Source organism: Mobula birostris, chromosome 19, assembly GCF_030028105.1.
Source record: "Mobula birostris isolate sMobBir1 chromosome 19, sMobBir1.hap1, whole genome shotgun sequence".
Taxonomy (NCBI): Eukaryota; Metazoa; Chordata; class Chondrichthyes; order Myliobatiformes; family Myliobatidae; genus Mobula; species Mobula birostris.
The window spans coordinates 60498920-60518381 of record NC_092388.1 but is presented as its reverse complement, the minus strand read 5'-3'; the positions used below and the strand labels follow the sequence as shown (position 1 = coordinate 60518381).

At 43.7% G+C, this 19462-nt stretch overlaps 1 protein-coding gene across 1 annotated transcript; it reads left to right on the top strand.

The window, feature by feature from the left end:
* The first annotated feature begins 1334 nt into the window (after positions 1–1334).
* Positions 1335–13653, top strand: psmg4 (proteasome (prosome, macropain) assembly chaperone 4). The gene is made up of 3 exons (XM_072283696.1): positions 1335–1564; positions 9975–10050; positions 13479–13653. The coding sequence occupies exons 1-3, from the start codon at positions 1388–1390 to the stop codon at positions 13598–13600; spliced, it is 375 nt and encodes a 124-aa protein (XP_072139797.1). The 5' UTR covers positions 1335–1387; the 3' UTR covers positions 13601–13653.
* The last annotated feature ends 5809 nt before the right edge of the window (positions 13654–19462 follow it).

Genomic DNA, 19462 nt, shown 5'->3' with positions numbered 1-19462 from the left:
GATGCTGCCTGGCCTGTGGCGCTCACCAGCAACTTTGATGTGTGTTCCCCTTAAATATTTCACCTTTCATCATAAACTTAAGACCTCTAGTTCAAGCCTCACCCAAACTTGAGAAGAAAAAGCCAGCAAACATTCACCCTATCTATACCCCTCATAATCTTGTACACCTCTCTAACATCTCCCCTCATTCTCCTGGGCTCCAGTGAATAAAGTACCAACCTTTTGAACTTTCCTTTCAAGTCCAGCAACACCCGTTTAAATTTTCTCTGCACCTTTGACCTTACTGATATACTTCCTGCAGAAAGGTGACCAGAACTGCATACAATATTCCAAACTCACCCTCACCAATGTGATTTCAACATAACACCCTAACTTCTGTATTCAGTGCCCTGATTTCTGAAGATCAATGTATCAGAAGTTCTCTTTATGACCCCATCTACTTGTTATACCACTTTCAAGGAATTATGGATCGATATTCCTGGATCCCTTTGTTGTACCACCCAGCTCAGTGCCCTACCATTCACCGTGTATTACCCTGGTTTGTCCTCCCGAAGTGCGTTCCTGGTAAGGTGAAACCTCTTATATGACCTTGTACCTACAATGCGCGTTTAAACTGCACTTTCTCTGTACCTTCACGCCTTATTCTGAATTGTATCATTATTTTACCTTATACAACCTCAATGCATTATGATAAATTAATAATACATGTAAAACTACCTCAGTGACAATAATAAACCAATTTATCAATGTAAAATGCTGCTAAAATCTCGATGAAACGTGGCGCAAGCTGAAGGGCCAAATGATCTATTCCTACTCCACCTTGTGAGTTTATATTAGAGACCTCGATTATTTAATCAGAGGGAAAGGCGTTGAAAAGATGTAGACTGGAACTATGAAATGGTCACCAGCACGCAGTCCTCCCAGACTCGAGACTCCCACACTCCACACCCGAGGTGGATAGGGCGAATCGGTATCACTCACATTACCGTCCTGCTTTGTCACCGACCCTTTATTCTTGAACTCCCAGCCCAAAAGCAGCTACACCAGAAGGACTCCAGCAGTTCAAGGCGGCTCAAGAATATGCAATCGATGCTGCTGTCGCCAGCAACAACCATATTCCCCAAATCAATTTACAAATAAGCCCTCCCGGCCCTTAAGGAACCATTACCCCTATCCAGTACCGAAGAGAGCCTGCAAACTTGCGTTGGGTCACAGATTCCCGGCGAAACCAACTACCGGCCGACCAGCTGCAGGGAACGAACCCGGAAGTACTACCCTAGAGCGGTTGATTGACAGGCAGACCCGGAAGCGCACTCCCGAGAGGTTGATTGACAGGGTCACGACTCCTGGGAGGCGGGCTGGTTGCTGCAGTAAGCTGGATCCGGCCATGGCGGCCGCTGAGAATGGTTTGGGGTCTGGGACCCTTTCGACGCACGACTTTAGCGAGAGGCTGGCTGGCCAGTCAGTGTACTTTCACGTCCTAAGGATGTCGGGCAGCTTCTTCCTGTGGGTTGGCACCGCCCCTACCCTCTCCAACCTGGCGGTGGCTATGAGCACCAGATTCGTGAGTAACGTGGATGTGTAGATGGTGCATTGGGAGTCGTTGCATGCTAGTTTCAGTCGGTTCTCCCTTGCCGCAGAACCAGGACTGCCGAAGACTTGAGTAGCAATGTCACTGCCTCCTGAATCAGTCTGATTCCCTGAGCATGGCAGGGAGACTCCCGTGTCCGGGCTGCAACCTGGAGAATCATTATTTCCATTTCTACAGCGCAACCTCTAAACGCTTTGTACAGGACAGTTTGCACACAGCGCCCATGTTACAGGGAAAGGCCGAGGCTGCTTGAGTGAACAGGAGGGATTTGACACAGAGGGCAGGTCAGGGCATTGCCACTAGTTTTCAAGTGTGGTAAAATCTGGGAGCTGGCGTTCCAACACTATTGGTACTGCATCACTGCTCACGCGAATTAGGGACAGCAGCCTCTGCCATCTAGTTAGATTGTGGCTGACTCATTACCTCAACTCCACCCCAAGATTCCACGTCTTATTTTTCAGCGCCTATCTTCCCCTGCCTTAATAGGATTCGCCGTATACCACCCTTTGAGGAAGAGAGTTCCAAAGACTCCCGATCTTCTGAGAGAGACTTTGCTTTTCCTTTTACGGAATGGAGAGATTTTTGTGCATTAAGGTTGTCAGGGGCTGTGGGATTGGTGAGGGTAACTGGCCTGACCATCTACGATCACATTGCACAATGGCACTGCATCTGAAATAATGATGAGTGGGAGTATAGGAAAGGGATGACAAGTTTAGTAACATGATGTCATGACAGTAACTTTTCCCTCAATGTCAGCAGGTCATTGACTTCAGGAAGGGGGTTGGTACACATGCTGCTGTTAACATCAAGGCTGAAAGGGTTGTGAGTCTCAAGTTCCTAGGAGTGACCAGCACCAATGGCCTGTCCCAGTACAACCAGATTGATGCCATTGCCAAGAGAGGAGGATAAAGAAATCTGGCAAGTCCCTTTGAACATTTACCAGCTCTTCATAGGTGCAGCATCACGGCTCGGGACGGCAACCGTTGTGCCATGACTGCAGAGTTGTGCACAAGGCTCAACAGGCCATGGAAACCAGCCTCGCCTTGATGTACTCTGTCTGTACTCCTCACTGCCAGAATAATCAGTGACAGCACTCATCCCAGACATTCTCCCTTCTCCCCTCTCCCATCAGGCAGTATATACAAGAGCCTGAAAGTGCACGTACCACAAGGCTTAAGGACAGCTTCTACTGCACTGTTATAAGATTATTGAACGGTTCCCTAGTATAATATAGTGGACTTGACCTCACAGTTATCCTGCTATGACCTCGCATTTTTTGTCTCTCTGCACCACACTTTAAATTTTATTGCGATACAGTGCAGAATAGGTCCTTCTGGCCCCCTCAGCATGCTGCCCAGTAACCGATTGATTTAATGCTAGCCTAACATGGCACAATTTACAATGACCTATTCACTTACAAATGGTACGTTTTTTGGAATGTGGGAGAAAACCGCAGGGCCTGAGGAAACCCAGACGGGCACGGAGAGAACGTTCAAACTCCTTATAGACAGGGCAGGTCACCTGAACAGTAACGTATTGTGTTAACTATTAGATATGAGATATTAATGGCTGTGCTGTTGGTCAGAGTGTATAAAATATAAAGTAATGGCATCAGATAAAAAGACGATTCAAGTACATTTTACCTCTGTGGAGACGGAGTAGAAAAGCAGAGAAGTTTAATGCTAAGCCTCAGTTAGGTCGGTCAGGACTGATTGTGGGTCGCAAGTATTATACACAGGCTCTAGTTGCTGCTTGTAGATATATCCACTTGCTGCTGGTGAGACCAGTACTGGGGGCCATAGACTGTACGGTAATTTTCAATGGGTTCACAGGGCCCTCTGTTCAGAATGTAGTGAGAACCGGGAACTTGGTCCCTCAAGGAGTGATTGAGGTGAACTTAATGAGATTCTGGATAAGCACAAGGGAAAAAGTAAAATATAATGCTGGTTGGATGGGGGAGGGGTGGCTTTTGTGAAGAATAATCAATTAATCTGTCCAGTTGACCTGTCTTATTGCTGTAAGATTAGGCAAGCATGTGGGGGGGGGGAGGTCAGAGGGTATGCTGAGAAATTAATGAATTACTGAGTGATAATCACAATAGGACAACTCGGGTGAGGTTGGATTATATGTGACAGAACTCTGAAAATTACAAGGATGTGAAATTTGGGATTGTGCTGGTCTGTGAGATGTTCAGTGAAGTTGTGTGCATCTGAAGCATAATGGAGCTTGGCTTTCAAGCCAGTAGCAATACTACCATCGGGTTGAGAGTGCAAAATTTCAGGGCTTGAGATATGTATCCTAGGGAAAAGGAGAAATCAACCTAAGGAGTTCGTGTCTCTTTCGTCCTCTCTGTTTGAGGTGGCACCACAGAGGTTCTCAGATCCTTGACACCATTCAACCAAGATTGTATTTTGAGGTAATGTCTGCCTATTAGTAAGGATGAAGGCCATTTTTGGTCCTGACTTCCATGGTGAGAGGATCCCTGCAGGAGGAAGTGCTGATTTTCCTGTCAGCATCACTTTGCACAGATTCTATTCCAAATTCCTGCTGATGGTAAAGGTTAGATACTGAGGCTAGAGGTGGATGAGAGGCTAAATCATTAATACTAGAGTTAGTTTTAGAGTTAGTTAGTTTTTTCCCATTGGGTGGTTCCGGAGCATGCGTGTTTTTTATTTGGTTGTATTCTTCATCACCGCCATTTTTGATCATCATTCTAGTACCAATTGTTTGGCGACAATAAAGTATAAAGTAAAGTAAGTCCCCCCTCAACCTTCTATGCTCCGAAGAATAAAGACCCAACTTGTTCAACCTCTCTCTGTAACTTGGGTGATGAAACCCAGGTAACATTCTAGTAAATCTTCTCTGTACTCTCTCTATTTTGTTGACATCTTTCCTATAATTCGGTGACCAAAACTGTACACAATACTCCAAATTTGGCCTTACCAATGCCTTGTACAATTTCAACATTATATCCCAACTCCTATACTCAATGCTCTGATTTATAAAGGCCAGCATACCAAAAGCTTTTTTCACCACCCTATCCACATGAGATTCCACCTTCAGGGAACTATGCACCATTATTCCTAGATCCCTCTGTTCCACTGCATTCTTCAATGCCCTACCATTTACCATGTATGTCCTATTTTGATTAGTCCTACCAAAATGTAGCACCTCACATTTTTCAGCATTAAACTCCATCTGCCATCTTTCAGCCCACTCTTCTAACTGGCCTAAATCACCCTGCAAGCTTTGAAAACCTACTTCATTATCCAGAACAATTGTTCAGGAAAGTTTTCTAAATTAATATATAGAGGTACCAACTAGAGAGGATGCAATATTAGATCTCCTATTAGGAAACGAGTTAGGACAGGTGACAGAAGTGTGTGGCAGGGGAATACTTTGGTTCCAGTGATCATAACACCATTAAGTTTCAACTCCAGACTAGAAGGGCCGAGATGGCCTGTTTCCGTGCTGTAATTGTTATATGGTTATAACACATTTTACAGACTCTAACCCGTCTAGACCTTTAACAGTATGGGAATACCAATCGATATGTGGAAAATTAAAATCCCCTGCTATCACAACTTTATGTTTCCTGCAGTTGTCTGCTATCTCTCTGCAGATTTGCTCCTCCAATTCTCGCTATTGGGTGGTCTATAATACAACCCCATTAATGTGGTCATACCTTTCCTGTTTCTCAGCTCCACCCCTATGGCCTCAGTAGACAAGCCATCTAACCTGTCCTGCCTGAGCACTGCTGTAACATTTTCCCTGACAAGCAATGCCACCCCCCCACCCTTCATTCCTCTGCCTCTATCATGTCTGAAACATCAGAACCCTGGAATATTAAACTGTCAGTCCTGCCCTTCCTGCAGCCAAGTTTCACTAATGGCTATAATGTCGTAATTCCATGTGTCAATCCACGCCCTCAGCTCGTCTACCTTCCCCGCAATACTCCTTGCATTGAAATAGACACACCTCAGAAGATTATTACCACCACACACAATCCTTCTATTTGTGACTTTGCATGCACTTTTAACATCATTTATTTTCACCCCGCTCCACTATCTGCTCTGGTTCCCATTCCCCTGCAAATCTAGTTTAAACCCTCCCCAAAAGCAGTAACAAACCTCCCTGCAAGGATATTGGTCCACTTGTAGTTCAGGTGCAACCCGTCTCTCTTGTACAGGTCCCACCTGCCCCAGAAGAGGTCTCAATGATCCTGAAATCTGAAACCCTGCCCCCTACACCAATTCCTCAGCCACTTGTTCATCTGCCAGAGCATCCTATTCTTACCCTCACTGGCATGTGGCATAGGTAGCAATCCTGAGATTACCACCCTCGAGGTCCTGCTTTTTAACTTCCTGCCAGGCTCTCTATACCAGCGGTCCCCAACCACCGGGCCGCGAGAGTTTGCCGATAGGAGTCAGCTGCACCTTTCCTCATTCCCTGTCACGCACTGTTGAGCTTGAACGCACGCGAGGTCATTACACGCACGTCATCCATGTCAGTGCGGGAAGGAGATCAACTCCTCGAGCTTGCAAATGACGACGGGCTGAAAAGTATGTTTGACGTAACATCTCTGCCAGCATTCTGGATCAAAGTCAAGGCTGAATACCCTGAGATAGCCACAAAAGCACCGAAAATGTTGCTTCCAACATATTTCTGCGAAGCGGAGTTTTCTGCAATGAATGCAACGAAAACTAAACTGCGGAATAGACTGGACATAAAGAACCCCCTTCGAGTATCGCTGTCTCCCATCACCCCTCGATGGGGCCACCTTGTTGCAGGGAAACAAGCCCAGGGCTCCCACTGATTCAGCGATATTGGTGTGTTGCAATGATTTTATATGTTCATAGGGGGAAAATATGCGCTGTGTGTTTAATATCCAAACGTTACTTAAAATGTTATGATGCAATTGACTTATATAACCATATAACCATATAACAATTACAGCACAGAAACAGGCCATCTCTGCCCTTCTAGTCCGTGCCGAACGCTACTCTCACCTAGTCCCACCGACCTGCACTCAGCCCATAACCCTCCATTCCTTTCCTGTACATATACCTATCCAATTTTTCTTTAAATGATAATATCAAATCTGTTTCTGCCACTTCTACTGGAAGTTCGTTCAACACTTACTTCAAGCTCCCCTGTCCTCCCCTGATAATTGACTTATCACTATATGCATGCGAGGAAAATAATGCGGTTTGTTTAATATTAAATTTGTTAGATAAACCCTTTTAGAAGCGAAACTGAGTGTATTAGCCACTTATCACCTATATTCCGATCGTGATTAACAAACCCCCCTCCTCCCCCGCCGCCCGCCCCCCAACGAACAGAATCGCCGAAAACAATTTACAAGGAAAGAAATCGGCAGGCGCACGCATACGCAGGTTACGCATGCGCACACTGGTGCCCGCGCAAGGCTTCATGGTCATTGTAGTCTTTCTCGGGGTAAACACAACGTATTGACTGCTACTCTTGTCAGTTGGCAACCCTGCCCCGCCCCCCCCCCCCCCCCCCCCCCCGGCTGGCTGGTCCGCAAGAATACTGTCAATATTAAACCAGTCCGCAATGCAAAAAAGGTTGGGGACCCCTGCTCTATACTCACTCTTAAGGACCTCCTCACTCTTTCTTCCTACATCATTGGTACCGATGTGTACCATGACATCTGGCTGATCACCCTCCCGCTTCAGAATGCTGTGCATGCGATCAGAGACATCCCTGACCCTGGCACCCGGGAGGCAACAAACCATCTGGGAGTCTCTGTCACGACCACAGAACCTCCTTTCTGTACCTCTAACTATCGAGTCCCCTATCACTACCACTCTCCTCTTCTTCAACCCTCCCTTCTGCACTGCAGAATCAGACTCAGTGCTAGAGATCCGGCTGTCGCATCTTGTCTCAGGTAAGTCATTCCCCCCCCCCCCCCCCAATAGTATCCAAATCGATATACTTGTTGTTGAGGGGAATGGCCACAGGGGAACCCTGTTCTGCCTGCCCTTTCCTCTTCCCTTGCCTGACGGTAATCCAATTACCTGTGCTCTGCTGCTTTGGCGTAACTACCTTCCTGAAGCTACTATCTATAAACGCCTCATTCTCCCGAATGATCCAGAGATCATCCAGCTCCTGCTCCAGTTCCCTAACGCGGTTTGTTAGGAGCTGCAGCTGGATGCACTTCTTGCAGGTGTCATTGTCAGGGACACTGGGGTCTTCCTGACTTCCCACATCCTGGAAGAGAAGTATTCCAACATCCTAGTCGGCATTCTCCCTACTCTAAACAAACAAAACAAAACTTACTGGAACCTACCCATGCCTCTACCTGTTCACGCCGAAGCCTGTTGAGCCAAAGCCGTCCCACTCTGCTCCCCCTCAATCTGCTGCCCGCTCTCAACGCTGCCTGCTGTATATGGTGGTCTTTTTTTTTAAACTTTTGGCGCTCTCCGTCACGCGCCTGCGCAGTCTAGTCTCGTTTCCACGATCAGTGTAAAAAAAAAAATTGTCTTCTCTCCGAGATTCCTTACTCCTTCACTCTTGGCCTCTTGCTCCGATTTAAAAAAGACCATTGAATTTACTCTTCTTTTTAAACCTTTGGCGCTCTATGTCACACGCCTGCGCAGTCTAGCCTCTTTTCCCCTGTGGAAGATGTTTTTATCTGAAGAGTGCTGAAACTCATTGCCTGAAACCTTGCTGGTTCAGAGAACCTCCCCACATTGAACAGGATCTGAATGAACAGTAAATATCTACAGGTCAGCTTTCCATGGTTTTACTGCCAACTCCCCTCCTGTCCTTTCAGAGCTAAGTTTGCCTTCTTGATCCACCCCTTGCTCCTTTGATCTTTTCTCCCAGCCCCTGGTTCCCCAATTACTGACATCTTTCCTCCTTGAGCTTATTGTCCTCACTTGTGACTCACTCCCAAGCCCATGAGAACAAGAAACAGGAACCCTTGTACCTGTTCCACCATTCAACTGATCCCCGATTAGGGCACTGATACAGAACTCAGGACATTAAGTTGCAAGTGTACAAGAGGCTGGTGAGAATGCATTTGGAGTACTGTATGCAATTGTCACCTTGTTATAGGAAAGACGTCGTTAAACTGGAAGAGTGTTCAGAGAAGATTTGCTAGAGTCATGCCAGAACTTGAAGGCCTGAGGTATTGGGAGAGGTTGGGCAGGCTCGGTCTTTATTTCTTCAAATGTAGGAGATTGAGGGGCGACCTTATAAAGATGTACAAGGGGATACAGTTCGGGTGAGCACTAGTCTTTCCCGTAGGGATTGGGACCTAAAAACGAGGTCATAAGTTGAAGGTGAAAAGTAAAAGATTTAATGGGGATTTGAGGGACTACATTTTTGTACAGAGGTTGGTAGTTAAAATGGTTGGAATGAGCTACCAGAGGAAGTGGTAGAGGTAGTTAGCATTACAGTATTTAAAAGACATTTGGATAGTACATGGATAGGAAAGATTCAGAAGGATATGAATCAAACATAAGCAAATAAGACTGGCTCAGGTAGACTTAGTCAAGTTGGATGAGTTGGGCTGAAGAGCCTGTTTATTATTCTGTGACTACCCAGGCAGTAATATTGATCAAGTCCAAAGATATTAACCCAAGTCAAAGTTCCACAATCCTTGAAGCCACAAGTCACCACATCCTGGTACCAGAGTTTCCCATGTTTGTGTACAGTATCAACGCCTGATCCACCTGATGCTGTGCTGATGATTTCCTTAACAGATACAAAGTTATTCCAGGGCTTGGCAGATGGGATGATGTTTCCCTGGGTGGGGTGAACAGAATCGGGGTCACAGTCTCAGAATTGGTGATCGGCCATACAGGAATAAGATGAGAAGAAATGCTTCAGCAGAGAGGAGAGGAAGCTAAGTGGCTGGGTAAGCTCAGGTCAGAGATCAGTAGTGATAAAGAGTATCACATGGGGTTAGTGGCAAGTGCTGCTTGTAGTTTTTCACAGATCTGTTGTTCTTTGTTGTTCTACTGTGAATGCCTGCAAGAAAATGAATCTCGAGGTAAGAGTGGTGGAGCAGACAGGAAAGCTAGAGCAGGTCAGCTGCTGGTGTTCCTCTCGTGGATGGTGCAGTGAGGTTCTTCAGTGTGTCTGGCATTCATGCGGTGATAACTGAGATTACTTGGTCAAGAGTGGATGACTGCTGTTGACATCAATTGTACTAACACAAGTTGTTAACGTGATATACTTTGTCTGTCTCTGAAAACAGTGGTCAGACTGGAAACAAGACCAGTCAGAACAAGTATAAAACAATAAGTGTGATTTTCAGGTGCAACATATGACAAGATGAAGCATTCCTTTATTAGGAGATTAAGGAGTTACGAGTATTGGGGTTAATGTAACTTGTGCTCCTCCTTTTCAGGACCCAACTCCAGTATCCTCGCTAATCCTTGGAGACACCTCTGATACCACGCCTAATTCGTTAGCACAAAGGCTTGGTAAGATAACTTATTCATTTGAAAGAATTTTATTTTCCATTGTGTTTCTGGACCCAGGTCCATTGACAGAATCTTTGCTCACAGTTTGTGTTCTCTGATACGGTGAAAAGGACCTACATTCACTGGCTGGAGAGAGAGGCCAGTTTACAAACATGGTGATAGATCCAAGAGGATCCTTAAATTCCTCCTCCACCCTGGCCAAGGAAGCTTGGCATCTGTAGTGTTAATATTGTCCTCTCCACAGACATTCTCTGACCTGGTGAGTGTTTCCAGTCTGTTCTGTTTTTATTTCCAACACCTGAGAATTTTTGATTAGTTCTGGCATCTCACTTGTTAATATACTCTTGACCTCAAAATCTGCCTGATTATGGCCCTTGATCTTTTCTTTCTACTTGTACTGCATTTTCTCCGCAACACTATATTCTACGTTCTCTTGTTGCATTTCTCTTTGTATACCTCAATATACTTTCTAAGGTTTGAAATGGTCTTTATTGATGGCATTCAGAGTAGTTTTTCCACTGGTACTTGTGGCGATAATAAACAACTATTGTCACCCTGTTTTCTGTCAGTTAACCCAGGGGTCCACAAACTTTTTTGCACCGTGGACCGGTTTATTATTGACAATATTCTTGCGGACTGGCCAACTGGTGGTTGGGGGCGGGGGGGGGGGCGTGGGTTGCCAACGGACAAGAGTAGCAGTCAAATACGTTGTGTTTACCCCGAGAAAGACTACCATGACCATGAAGCCTTGCGCAGGCACCAGTGTGTGCATGCATGATATGTACGTGCTGACTTTTTTCTACAAATCGTTTTTGGCAATTCTGTTCAGTGAAACTACACTGTATATACATTATTTCTACTTTATATAGGCTGTGTATTTATCATATCATTCCTGCTTTTACTATATGTTTGTGTTATTTGGTATGATTTGGTAGGTTATTTTTTGGGTCTGGGAACGCTCAAAATTTTTTCCCATATAAATTAACGGTAATTGCTTCTTTCGCAAAAGGTTTCAAGGCAACGCTCTACCTTAACGGGGGAAATACAGGACGAGGGTGGTCCCGTATTGGACAAACCAATTTAGCCCAATATATGGGATGTTCCGGCTAATACTGGACAGTTGGCAACCCTGGGGGGAGGTAATATCGACTGCAATATGGATGATAAGTCAACTATAAGTCACTTATAAGTGGCTAATACACTCAATTTCGTTTCTAAAAGGGTTTATCTAAGGAATTTAATATTAAACACACAGCGCATATCTTCCCTGTATGAACATATAAAATCATTGCAACACACCAATATCGCTGAATCAGTGGGAGCCCTGGGCTTGTTTCCCTGCAACAAGATGGTCCTATCGAGGGATGATGGGAGACAGCGATACTCGAAGGGGGTTCCTTATGTCCACTCTATTCCGCAATTTAGTTTTCATTGCATTCATTGCAGAAAACCCTGCTTCGCAGAGATATGTTGGAAATGGAAGCAACATTTTCAGTGCTTTCGTGGCTATCTCAGGATATTTAGCAGTTACTTTGATCTGGAATGCCGCAGAGATGTTATGTCAAACATACTTTTCAGCCCGCCGTCACTTGCAAGCTCGAGGAGTTGATCTTCTTCCCGCGCTGACATGGATGACGCGCGGGTAATGACCTCGCATGCGTAATGGCTCAATAGTGCGTGACAGGGAATGAGGAAAGGTGCAGCTGACTCATATCGCCAAATCATATCGTTTCCTCGCGGCCCGGTAGCATATGCTTTGCGGCCCGGTACCGGTCCGCGGCCCGGTGGTTGGGGACCGCTGAGTTAAACAACCCTATGTCCATGTGAGTACATTCTTCTCAGTACCACAACCCTTTCCCTGTGGCAGAACCTTTTGTCTATCTGGTGACTTACTGAATGCATTATAGAAATCCAAATACACCACATCTAGTTGTTCCCTTTAGCAATCTTCTCATGGTACTTTCAGATCTGTGATCCTTTCTTAAAGCTACAATCCCATTTCTGAATGATTGGTGTTACAGCTTTCTGAACAATCAATTCCTGCATTTTCTTAATAATTAAAGTCAGAACATCAGATGTTGAATTTACCTGTTGCTCATTTCTATATTCTGCGACTGGTTTAGTTGAAGCGTAGAGAAACCACACTTCAACTAAACCAGTCGCAGAATATAGAAATGAGCAACAGGTAAGTTCAACATCTGATGTTCCAACTTTTATTAACCCTTTCATTTTTGTCAAGTTACTTTCTATCCCTAAAATTTGGGAAGAATTTGGAGGTGGGAGAGGGGTGGAACAGCAAAAGATTTTAATTTTGATCACATTTGATGTGTGAATCATTTATTTGCTTACTCATAAGACTATGTATTGCATTCCAAGATAATTTATGGAAAGTAATACATCCAGTTAGATGTTAATATATGCTAAAATATACTGTTCTCAGTGTGAACCTGTTTTCCTTCAGCTCATGTTGGAACTACACAACAGGCTGAGCAGCATCCGTGGAGAGAAAAGCACAGTTAACGTTTCAGGACTAGACAAGTTAATCAACTGAGTTGCAGGCTAGGCTGATATAGTTGTTGGTGCAGTTGAGAGGTTTTGTGGGGAAAGCTGGCTAGCTCTATCTGTGCAGAGTTGTGTCAGTTGAAGGTAACGAATAAGGAGTGAAGAAGAAAAGCAATGGTGGATCCCTTGCACTACACACAAAATGCTTGAGGAATTCAGCAGGCCAGGCAAGATCTGTGGGGGAAAAAGTACAGTTGATGTTTTGGGCCAAGATCCTTCGGCAGGCTGGAGAAAAAAAGATGAGTAGATTTAAAAGGTTGGGGAGGGGAGAGAGAAACACAAGATGATAGGTGAAACCAGGAAGGGGGAGGCATGGATAAAGTAAACAGCTGAGAAATTGATTGATGAAAGAGATACAGGACTGGAGAAGGGGGAGTCTGATAGACCAGGACAGGAGGCCATGGAAAAAAGAAAAGTGGGGAGGAGCAGTAGAGAGAGGTGATAGGCAGGCAAGGAGATAACAGTGAGAACAGAAAAAGGATGGGACTGGTGAAGGAGAGAATGGAGGGGAGAGGTGACATTACCAGAAGTTCGAGAAATCGATGTTCATGCCATCAGGTTGGAGGCTACCCAGATGGAATATAAGGTGTTGTTCCCTTGTCCTCATTCACAACTAACTAGCCTCTCTCGCCCTCTCTCAGCACCACCACTGTTTGAATCATATAGTCTCTCTTGGTTTCCACCCTATCACAACTTCAAATGTCTTATTTCTAACTTTTCCCAGTTCTGATGAAAGGGCAGTGGATTGACAGTTTATTTCCTCACAGATGCTACCTGTCCTGCTAGTCTGCTGTTTTTAAGCTTTTGTAGTTTTATTTTGCTAACTTATTTGCCTTACTTAAAACCTTCCTTTATGTTTAATGCAGCTAAGAAGACTGGGAAACAGGTGTTCATCAGCTATAACCTACCGAATACCAACACTAACCTGTCGCTAGAAGTGGAAAACAGAATCAAACAGGAAATGGAGGCCAATCCAGATAAATTCTAAGTGTGTTTTTTAAAGATATACTGCTTTGATTAATAAATTTTTTTTTAAATGTCTGCGTTCTTTGATCAACTTATATTTTGATAAAGCACAATGCGGTAAGAGATGTGGCGGTTTGCTGATTCCAACAGCTTAGTAAGATACCTAGTGAATTACTGTCATTTACTTCTGTAACTGTGGATATTCCAGACTCCTACACAAAACCCTGCTGCTGCCACCTCACAGACTGCTTGCAGTCTTCCGTTACATGTGTGCAGATTGCAGCCGTCCTTTCACATCATTGCCATGGGCTGGCAAAGGACTACAATTACAGGGTCAAAGAGAAGCTTACCATGGACATGTTGGGGAATCTGCGCAGCATCTGCAAGTCTGCACACATGGCTAGAAATGCAGTGTGTTGCTCTGGAGTTAGAGGGACTCAGGTCATGTGGCATCTGTAGAGCAATCTTGATAAAAGGTGTTGACCTGAAACATCAGTTGTGTGTTTCCTGTCACAGATGCTGCTCAGGGTGCTGAGTTCCTCCAGCAGTTTGTGTTTTGCTCCAGATTCCTACATCTACAGTCTTTTGTGTGGTCTAACCTTGAGCTGTAGTTGGTGTGTAAAGGAACTGTACTGTGGCTGAACCCACTTCAGCAAACACATTGTGTACCAGCTTTCTTCAAATGATAAATATTAAATCATGATTCTAATGCTGCAGTAGCATCTTTTGCCACCTGGGAGCAGTGTCAGCAATAATCTGAACATCAGCTGAAAACAATTGATCTAGTAAACTTTCTGGTACCACAAGCCATTTATCCTAAAGGCAGAGAGAACGCTGATCTTAGGGGAGGCTCAGCTCATACCACTCCAAACACAGATTGAATTTGCTCTTAAGTGTCAATTTCAATTAGTCAGTGGCTCCCTGTTGCAACTCTCAAGCAATAATGTTCCTTCACTACCACCACCCCCCCATCTTGAATTTGCGTTTAATTTCCCATTTATAGCTTGGGGCTCAACCAATGGTAATTATACCCATCTTTCACTTTAAAGACCTAACCCCCATAAGCTCAGGGAGAAAAACAGGCTCCATGAACCCTAGATTGTGTTTCAATTACCTTCCTTAAGCGCATGGATTTAAGGTTAGAAAGGAACAAAGAACAATCTTGATAATATATATTTATATATAGAGTGGCATGCAAAAGTATGGGCACCCCTGGTCAAAATTTCTGTTACTGTGAATAGCTAAGCAAGTAAAAGATGACCTGATTTCCAAAAGGCATAAAGTTAAAGACACATTTCTTTAATATTTTAAGCAAGATTACTTTATTTCCATCTTTTACAGTTTCAAAATAACAAAAAAGGAAAAGTTTGAGCACCCTGCTTGGTCAGTACTTAGTAACACCCCCTTTGGCAAGTATCACAGCTTGTAAACACTTTCTGTAGCCAGCTAAGAGTCTTTCAATTCTTGTTTGGAGGATTTTCGCCCATTCTTCCTTGCAAAAGGCTTCTAGTTCTGTCAGATTCTTGGGCCAACTTGCATGCACTGCTCTTTTGAGCTCTATCCACAGATTCTCAATGATGTTTAGATCGGGGGACTATGAGGACCATGGCAAAACCTTCAGCTTGCGCCTCTTGAGGTAGTCCATTGTGGATTTTGAGGTGTGTTTAGGATCATTATCCTGTTGTAGAAGCCATCCTCTTTTCATCTTCGGCTTTTTTACACACGGTGTGATGTTTACTTCCAGAATTTGCTGGTATTTAATTGAATTCATACTTCCCTCTACCAGTAAATGTTCCCCATGCCACTGGCTGCAACACAAGCCCAAAACATGATCGATCCACCCCCGTGCTTAACAGTTGGAGAGGTGTTCTTTTCATGAAATAATGCACCTTTTTTCTCCAAACATACCTTTGCTCATTGCGGCCAAAAAGTTCTATTTTAACTTCATCAGTCCACAGGACTTGTTTCCAAAATGCATCATGTTTGTTTAGACATTCCTTTGCAAACTTCTGACTCTGAATTTTGTGGTGAGGATGTAGGAAAGGTTTTCTTTTGATGACTCTTCCATGAAGGTCGTATTTGTGCAGGTGTCGCTGCACAGTAGAACAGTGCACCACCACTCCAGAGTCTGCTAAATCTTCCTGGAGGTCTTTTGCAGTCAAACGGGGGTTTTCATTTGCCTTTCTAGCAATCCTATGAGCAGTTCTCTCAGAAAGTTTTCTTGGTCTTCCAGACCTCAACTTGACCTCCACTGTTCCTGTTAACTGCCATTTCTTAATTGCATTACGAACTGAGGAAACGGCTACCTGAAAACATTTCGCTATCTTCTTATAGCCTTCTCCTGCTTTGTGGGCATCATTTATTTTAATTTTCAGAGTGCTCAGCAGCTGCTTAGAGGAGCCCATGGCTGCTGATTATTGGGACAAGGTTTGAGGAGTCAGGGTATTTGTAAAGCTTTGAAATTTGCATCACCTGGTCCTTCCTAATGATGACTGTGAACAAGCCATAGCCCTAACAAGCTAATTAAGTTCTAAGACCTTGGTGAAAGTTATCTGAGAGCTCAAATCTCTTAGAGTGCCCAAACTTTTGCATGGTGCTCCTTTCCTTTCTTTCACTCTAAAATTGTACAAAACAAAAATAATACACTAATCTTGCTTAAGATGTTGAAAATAATGTTTCATCTTTAACTTTATGAGTTTTGGAGATCAGTTCATCTTCTACTCACTTAACTATTCACAGTAACAGAAATTTTGACCAGGGGTGCCCAAACTTTTGTATGCCACTATATATATTGTATGCCATATATATATATATATATATATATATCAGATTAGTGCAAAAATAAAAATAAATATTTACTGAGGTTCATGGGTTCAATGTCCATTCAGAAATTGGGTGGCAGAGGGGAAGAAGCTGTTCCTGAATCATTGAGTGTGTGCCTTCAGGCTTCTGTATCTCCTCCCTGGTGGTAGCAATGAGAAGAGGCCATGTCCTGGGTGATGGGGGTCCTTAATGATGGATTCTGCCATCATTAACATTTAGAAATATTTAAGGGCAATTAAAAGTGCAATAACAACAAAAATATTTTACAGTCATTACACATATAAAAATTAACCTAAAACATTAAAAAAATTAATATTAGAGAAAACAAATAACAAGCAAGTTTTCTGGTTCCTAGTTACACTTGCCCCTTGCCCCCAACGTGCAGCTGATGGTGTCTAAATATTGGGAACTCTGTCATGTTGGTGCTTTGCTACTTGGCTCCGTGTGCAGCCCACTGACAGATTCACTGGCATGTTTGAGACTTCCATGTTTGGAAGTGCATGTGCTTCAGTCTCGGACTTCTTGTCATGGTTTTGGAAAAATGCTAACACAACCACTCACAAATTCCAGGTTGATGTTTCTTTTTTATGCCTTATTGTCAGATGTTGTGTAATAATTTGCCTTGGGACATTTTATTACATCACAAGGGTGTGGTGCATTAGTGTTGTTGCCATTTAATTCATTCTTCTATTTTATTTCCTTAACATATCATTATTTCTGCCTTCCCTCACTTTCAGACTCAGGCTGATTTAGTTTCCAACTTCAAAATTGAGTATTTGCAGCACCTAAGGTCAACCCAACCTTTAAATGACCATAATGAGCTGGAGGAATGTGTTCATGCCAAATTATAGTGACTTAACTGGTGCTGTAGGTAGAGTCAACTTACTCAGCACAGGGCAGGGATCAAAGCTAGGGAATTCCTGGGTGGTATGATTTTATACTTCATAGAATAGCATATTTACCATTCACAGAACTATTCATGCGTATTTTTAAGCTGCAAACAGCACTTGGAGTCAGGGTATTTATAAAGCTTTGAAATTTGCATCACCTGGCCTTTCCTAACAATGACTGTGAACAAACCATAGCCCTAACAAGCTAATTAAGTTCTGAAACCTTGGTAAAAGTTATCTGAGAGCTCAAATACTCCTACACTTGCCACTCTGCTTTGACCCTGCTTTACTTCTATTTGCTCCTGCTAACAAATTGTGAATTGATTGGTCTGCTACTAATGTGCTAAGCCCCACTAAATGCTCCTTTTTTAAACTCTTCTCCTTGACCTGTGTGAAGCTCTCTTTCTCTGTGAATTGATTGGTCTGTTGCTAATACTAAGGCATTGGAGTATTGAGAGCAGTTTTGGGTTCTTTATTTTAGAAAGGATGAGCTGACATTGAAGAGGGTCAGAGGAGGTTCAGGAGAATGGTTCTGGGAATGAAAGACTTATTCGCATGAGGAGTGATTGACGGCTCTGAGCCTTTACGAGCCGGAATTTAGAAGAATAAGGGGAGAATCTCATTTAAACCTATTGAATGGTGAAAGGCCTAGATAGGGTGAATGTGAAGAGGGTCTTTCTTATGGTGGGGGATTCTAGGACCAGAGGGCACCACCTCAAGATAGAGGAATGTCCATTTAGAATGGAGATGAGGAGGAATTTCTTTAGCCAGACGGTGGTGAATCTGTGGAATTCATTGCCACAGGTGGCTGTGGAGGTCAGCTCACTAGGTGTATTTAAGGCAGAGGTTGATAGGTTCTTGATTAGTCAAAGCATGAAAGGTTAGGTGGAGCAGGCAGGAGAATGGAGTTGAGAAGGAAATGGATCAGCCATGATCAATGGCTAGGCAGACTTGATAGGCTGATTTCTGCTCCCATGTCTTAATGGTCTTAATACTACTGAGCTAATACAAAGCTGATCAATTCTTATTTCTGTGTCCCAACCACCTTCCTATTTTAACCAATGTACCATACTGTGCAAGCTAGGGTGCCTAAGACGTTTGCACAGCACCATATACAGCACTGAACACAGGCCCTTCATCCCAACTTGTCCATGCTAAGTTGCCTGACCAGGTCCCATTTGCTCACATATCGCTTTAAATCACGATTTCCCAACCGGGGTCCCCAAACCCCTCTGTTAAAGGTACCCGCTCTAAACCTTTCCTGTCCAGTTATCTGTCTTTAAACAGTTCTGTTCAAAACATTAAAAGGAACATCTAAACAAGCCTGATGCATTTTGGAAACAAGTCCTGTGGACTGATGAAGTTAAAATAGAACTTTTTGTCCACAATGAGCAAAGATATGTTTGGAGAAAAAAGGGTGCAGAATTTCATGAAAAGAACCCCTCTCCAACAAAGCATGGGGGTGGATCGAACATGTTTTGGGCTTGTGTTGCAGCCAGTGGCATGGGGAACATTTACTGGTAGAGGGAAGTATGAATTCAATTAAATACCAGCAAATTCTGGAAGTAAACATCACACCGTGTGTAAAAAAGCCGAAGATGAAAAGAGGATGGCTTCTACAACAGGATAATGATCCTAAACACACCTCAAAATCCACAATGGATCACCTCAAGAGGCGCAAGCTGAAGATTTTGCCATGGCCCTCACAGTCCCCTGACCTAAACATCATCGAGAATCTGTGGATAGACCTCAAAAGAGCAGTGCATGCAAGACGGCCCAAGAATCTCACGGAACTAGAAGCCCTTTGCAAGGAAGAATAAACAAGAATAGAAAGACTCTTAGCTGGCTACTAAAAGTGTTTACAAGCTCTGATACTTGCCAAAGGGGTGTTACTAAGTACTGACCATGCAGGGTGCCCAAACTTTTGCTTCGGGCCCTTTTCCTTTTTCTGTTATTTTGAAACCGTAAAAGATGGAAATAAAAGTTTTCTTGCTTAAAATATGAAAGAAATGTGTCACCTTCAACTTTATGTCTTTTGGAAATCAGTTTATCTTTTACTTGCTTAGCTATTCACAGTAACAGGGGTGCCCAAACCTTTGCATGCCGCTCTGTGTGTGTGTGTGTGTGTGTGTGTGTGTGTAGATATATATATATATATAGATTAGCTGCCT

Excerpts from the sequence above, each read along its gene's own strand:
- psmg4 (XM_072283696.1), top strand. The coding sequence starts at position 1,388 with ATGGCGGCCGCTGAGAATGGTTTGGGGTCTGGGACCCTTTCGACGCAC. Across the intron at positions 1,565-9,974 it reads TGGCTATGAGCACCAGATTC|GACCCAACTCCAGTATCCTC; the intron begins GTGAGTAACGTG and ends CCTCCTTTTCAG. Across the intron at positions 10,051-13,478 it reads TTCGTTAGCACAAAGGCTTG|CTAAGAAGACTGGGAAACAG; the intron begins GTAAGATAACTT and ends TGTTTAATGCAG.